A 4,966-nucleotide genomic window follows, 5' to 3' on the forward strand; every position below is an offset into this window, starting at 1 on the left:
TAAGGGGTTATTGTGAGCTTGGGTCAGAGTTTAACAACAGGGGGTAATGTACACCATGACACAATGACTCACTCCCATTCAGGGACACAAGAGGAGCACAGGCTCACAAAAACTGAACTGTGCTTCACATCTTTCAAAGATATGTATCCAATAATCAGCTCTTGTTAGAGATCTGAATAATTATACAGTGTCTGTGTTTGGTTTATTCAGTTAATGTTTTGATCAGAGGGTGCAGGATGCTCGGAGTCATGGACCAGCTGGAGGATTACTCAGCAGTTTCCAGAAAAAAATATTTGAGATTGCGATGGAGTCATGATCACATGACATATAGGATGTCTGTGTTTCTACCCTACAGCACGGGACGACGTCATTCTTTCATAAAAATATAATGAGTTCCAAAACATAGGCAAAAATGAGCCTGTTTTTGAGGGGGGGGATGTGCATTTGTTTTATTAGTATGATTATGTTAAAACAAAATCACCAATTAAAAAAATACAATATGATGTTTTTAATAAATAAAATTATTTACAATTGTTTATAATGTCAAAAATGCATGTACATTTATACAATATGATCCCAAGCTAAATTAAAGTGAAATTTGTCTGTGAGCTTTATTAGCAAATTTATTAGTCTAACTTGGTCTCTTTTCAACAAGTCATCAAAATAAATAAATAAATAAGAACAACACTGTTAACCATGGGCAAAAAAAAATAAATAAATAAATAAACAAAACAAACAAAAAAAAAAGATGAAATCTTTATTGAAAGCGTTTTTTTCTTTGATTGGTTCTTGATTTTCAGAAGGTTTCCTTTGTGAAATGTGAGCACATGCAAACAGATAACAGGATCAAGTCTGTCAAGATCACAGAAAAATTCATTGTTTTTTTTTGGTAACCTGGGAAACGGTGATGTCACAACGAGTCTCATATCTGGGGTGTTGGAGTCTGAACGTTGAGGTGAGATCACCTGTTCTCACATATTCCCTTTACAGAATACATATACACCACACGAAGCAGGTACTCCCTTCTAAAAATATCATGTTTGTGTGTTTTTGTTACTTGTACTTGGTCCACAGATTGTTTTTTGTGCACATCATGATCTCTGTCTGTAGTTTCATCTTGTCTGATTCCTTTTCTCTCATCGTAAAATTTAAAAAAAAAAGCTTGCATCACTTTGACCTGTCATCCAGACTTTTGTCCCAGTTCTCCTCAGTATCAAACTAACTCCGAGTCCTTTATCTTTACTTCCCCCTCGATCTAAAACCACTTTTTATATTTTTGATTTTGACAGCTGACACCTCTCATTAGCCGGGCCTAGCAGTGCAGGATCTTGATGAAGGCTTTGCGAAATTCAATGTTGAAAGTGGTGTAGATGACGGGGTTGACAGCGCTGTTAAGATACCCGAGCCAGGTGACACCGCTGTACAGTGATGGAGAGATACAGCAGCTCCTGCAGTGCGCCTTCAGCACATGGGTCAGGAAGAACGGCAGCCAGCAGATAATAAACACACCTGGGAAACAAAGAGGACATGATCCTGTCAGCTCAGGAGGAACCAGAACTCTAAAGCTGTGCTTTTCAAAGTGGCGGCCGCGGCCCCCTGGGGGGCTGCCAGGAGGTGCTGGGAGGGCCTCAGAATGCTGGAGAGAATAAAAAAGCTAAAATAAAAAAATAGTACTAATAATAATAATAATTGCACACTAGGGCAATCTATATCTGTCATTTCCAGATAAACACGCTTGAGAAAGAGGTTCGATTTGTTCTTCTGGTCAACAGTTTGTTGAAAAGTTGTTGTTTTTTTCAGCGGGAATAAAATACAGTGTTTAAAACATGTTAGTTAATAGCATATTTATGCTCAGCAGTTGTAATAAGTAATTGAATATAGTGAATAAAAGTTACAACATTCTAAAAGTCGATGTTTCTTTACATATTTTGTAGCACTGTTTGTGGGTTTGCGAGGGGATCCTTGGCCAGAAGCTCATGCTGTTTGGGTGCATTGTCATGGAAACGTTTGGGAACCCCTGCTGTTAAGAACGTTGAATTTATTCCCTAATAAAACTGGACTTTTTACAGAGCAAAAGCAGTCTAATAGTGTACAAAGTGTAATTGCAAAAGCTTTCATTGAGTCTGTGTGTGTGTGTTTGACAGCAGCAACTGGCACAAAGTGTGCACGGATGACAGTAATAAAACATCTTCCAAATCTATGCATTTGTAATTTTCATAGAGGCGCAGAACTGCTGAAGCGACAGAAAGCTTCATCAGGTCTATTGGCAGCCATCCGGTTACAAATTATAAAACACATGAGGCTGAAGAAAAACAAAATGCATCAGACAAAAAGTCAAAGATAATTAATGGATGCGTTTAAGATTAATGGTAAAGATGTCATCCAAGGAAAATGTGCATGAAATGTGACTGAATCCAGCAACCTTAGATACTACTTTGTATTTATTTATTTATTTATTTCAGAAAAACAGTTTTAACTTCAACTTTTCAAAAATTTGAACTGAGACAGATTTTTTTGTGTGTTTTCTGTCTAAGGAGAAACTTGGAAAAAAGTCTAAGAAGCGAAAAACATAAAAATATATTATCAACAAATTTTAGTAACAGTTGGATTTTGGACAGAACCAGTTTATTTTTGCCCATCGTTGTAGTCACAGGAGCGATAATGTTTTTGCCCATGTCTGTCTATTTGCTCTTTGGGATTGTATCTCTGTTAGCAAAATATATTTTGAACCCTTGGATAAATTGGAGTGAAACTCTCAGATTAAACATTCGATGTCCATCTACAACTGATTATCTTTTGGTGTCAACCCCATTGAAGATGGCTGCCACAATTAAATGACGTTAGCGAACACAAAAATAGCTATAAATCAGTCAATTTTACATGTCTTGAGCTCAAACTTGGTATGGTAGTAGCTGAGAGTCACTCCTAACACATACTCTTGGCACTACATATTGTTTGTTTGCTAAATATCTCATGAACACTGGAGCCATTTGAATTAAATTGTCATTTACAACTGATTAAACTTTGGAATCTCCACTTTCCAAGATGGCCCCCACAGCTAATCAACATTAAACAATACAGGCATGGCTTTAACGCTATGACTCTGCTTGGAGCTGTTGATGCTTTTCTTAAAGTATGAAGACACATTTAGTTTAAAGAGATAAACGCTTCCAAGCTTTCGTCTGACACCGTCGCTGCAGGTGTAAAAGGTCCAAACGTGAGTGAGTTCCTGCTCACCGAGCACGATGGCGAGCATCTGCGTCGCCTTCCGCTCCTTCTGCTGTGACAGCCTCCCCCTCACCCTCTCCTTGGTGGCGCTCCATTTCTCCCTGCCCGCGCTGCGCTCCCTCCATCCCTCACGACCTCTCATGCCGTCATCGAGGGTGGGAGGCCGAGGCGTCAGGGCTGATCTCGTCACGGTCGAGGGAAGAGTGGGGGCAGGTCCCACTGAGATGGAGAGGGAGATCTGAGCTCGTTCCGAATGGGATGAGGTCTGGGGAGCAGTGGTGAGAGGAGCCAGGCTTTGCTCGGTCTGCGGAAGGAACCGACCCGGCTCCACTTCCAGGGGATGAACCATCGCCTCCTTCCCCAGGGTCTGACACACAGAGAGGGAGGAAGGACGGTGGTGAGGGAGGCAAGATTTGGGGGACAAAGAAAGGTGCGGATGCTTGTGAAGGAGACAAAGATGGAAGTTTTATTAATAAGAGAATAAAGAATAAAACAAGATGCAAGCAGAGATTCCCAGCAGAACAGAGTGAAACATAAAAAAGTTACAATAAAAAAAACATTTAGAATCAGATTCTCATTTGGATCACTCACCACCTTCTTGCGTTGAGGACCAGCAGTGGCCGGTCTGAGGATCAGGGTGCACAACTTCACATCTTCTGGTTGTGTGCATTTATTCTGAAAGAGAAGGAAGCAGCAGACAGCATGAAGACATCCAACTCCTGATTTATGTCAAAATAAAGAATTAATATATGTAATGGTACTTGTTGCTGATTTATATCCATTACAAGAAACACTGTACAGCACAGACAGTATATGATTTTTTTCATACTTTATGATATTTTATGTTTTGACAAGAATGAAACCTTTAGGAGACACATACAGCACAGTGTGCCCTGAATGATATGAAATCACCACAGTTTATTTTTCATTTGCCTTATTGAACAGTGGTCTTGTTTTTGTAACACAAGACTCAACAAGAGTTTGTAATTTCAACTGAAAAGCCACACATGCTTTAGAAAATTAAAATTTTTATTAAATTAATTAAATTTTTAAATTAGGAAAATTAGAAAGAGTTATCCATTTTGTTCTGTTACTTGAAAATTATTATGATTGAACCAATTGTTTGAAAAAAAGGGGCAGATATAATAAGATTTTTTCTTCTTTCTGCTGCCTTTCATTTTAAATCTCTTGTATCTTTTTTTTTATATTGTTATGGAATTGTTTTGTACTTTTTTTAAAATGAATAAACTATATACCATACCATACCATACCATACATGCACGGAAAGAGCATGCAAACTCGACACAGAAAGATATATATATATATATATATATATATATATATATATATATATATATATGGGCAGCACGGTGGCGCAACTGATAGAGCTGCTGTCTCTCAGCGAGCAGGTCCTTGGTTCAAACCCCGGTCCAGGGGCCTTTCTAGGTGGAGTTTGCATGTTCTCTCCGTGCATGCGTGGGTTTTCTCCGCCGGGTGCTCCGGTTTCCTCCCACAGACCAAAAACATGCATGTTAGGCTGATTGGTAACTCTAAAATTGTCCCTAGGTGTGAGTGAGAGAGTGAATGGTTGTTTGTCTCGTTTGTCTCTATGTGGCCCTGTGATGGACTTGTGACCCGTCCAGGGTGTACCCCGCCCCTCGCACAGTGGTTGCTGGACATGGGCACCAGTGACCCCCGTGAGCGGGTAAAGATAATGGATGGATGGATGGATGTATAT

General features: G+C 39.5%; 1 protein-coding gene across 1 annotated transcript in view; it reads right to left on the minus strand.

The window, feature by feature from the left end:
* Positions 1-936: 936 nt before the first annotated feature.
* The window catches only part of drd2l (dopamine receptor D2 like), a 35,874-nt gene continuing 31,844 nt past the window's right edge, over positions 937-4,966 (minus strand). The window contains 3 exon segments of the mRNA XM_037676800.1: positions 937-1,509; positions 3,238-3,595; positions 3,820-3,903. Of these exon segments, the coding sequence (XP_037532728.1) occupies positions 1,313-1,509; positions 3,238-3,595; positions 3,820-3,903 (639 nt within the window). The 3' untranslated portion in view covers positions 937-1,312.

The sequence above is a fragment of the Nematolebias whitei genome, chromosome 5 (genome assembly GCF_014905685.2).
Source record: "Nematolebias whitei isolate Nwh7 chromosome 5, NemWhi1, whole genome shotgun sequence".
NCBI lineage: Eukaryota > Metazoa > Chordata > Actinopteri > Cyprinodontiformes > Rivulidae > Nematolebias > Nematolebias whitei.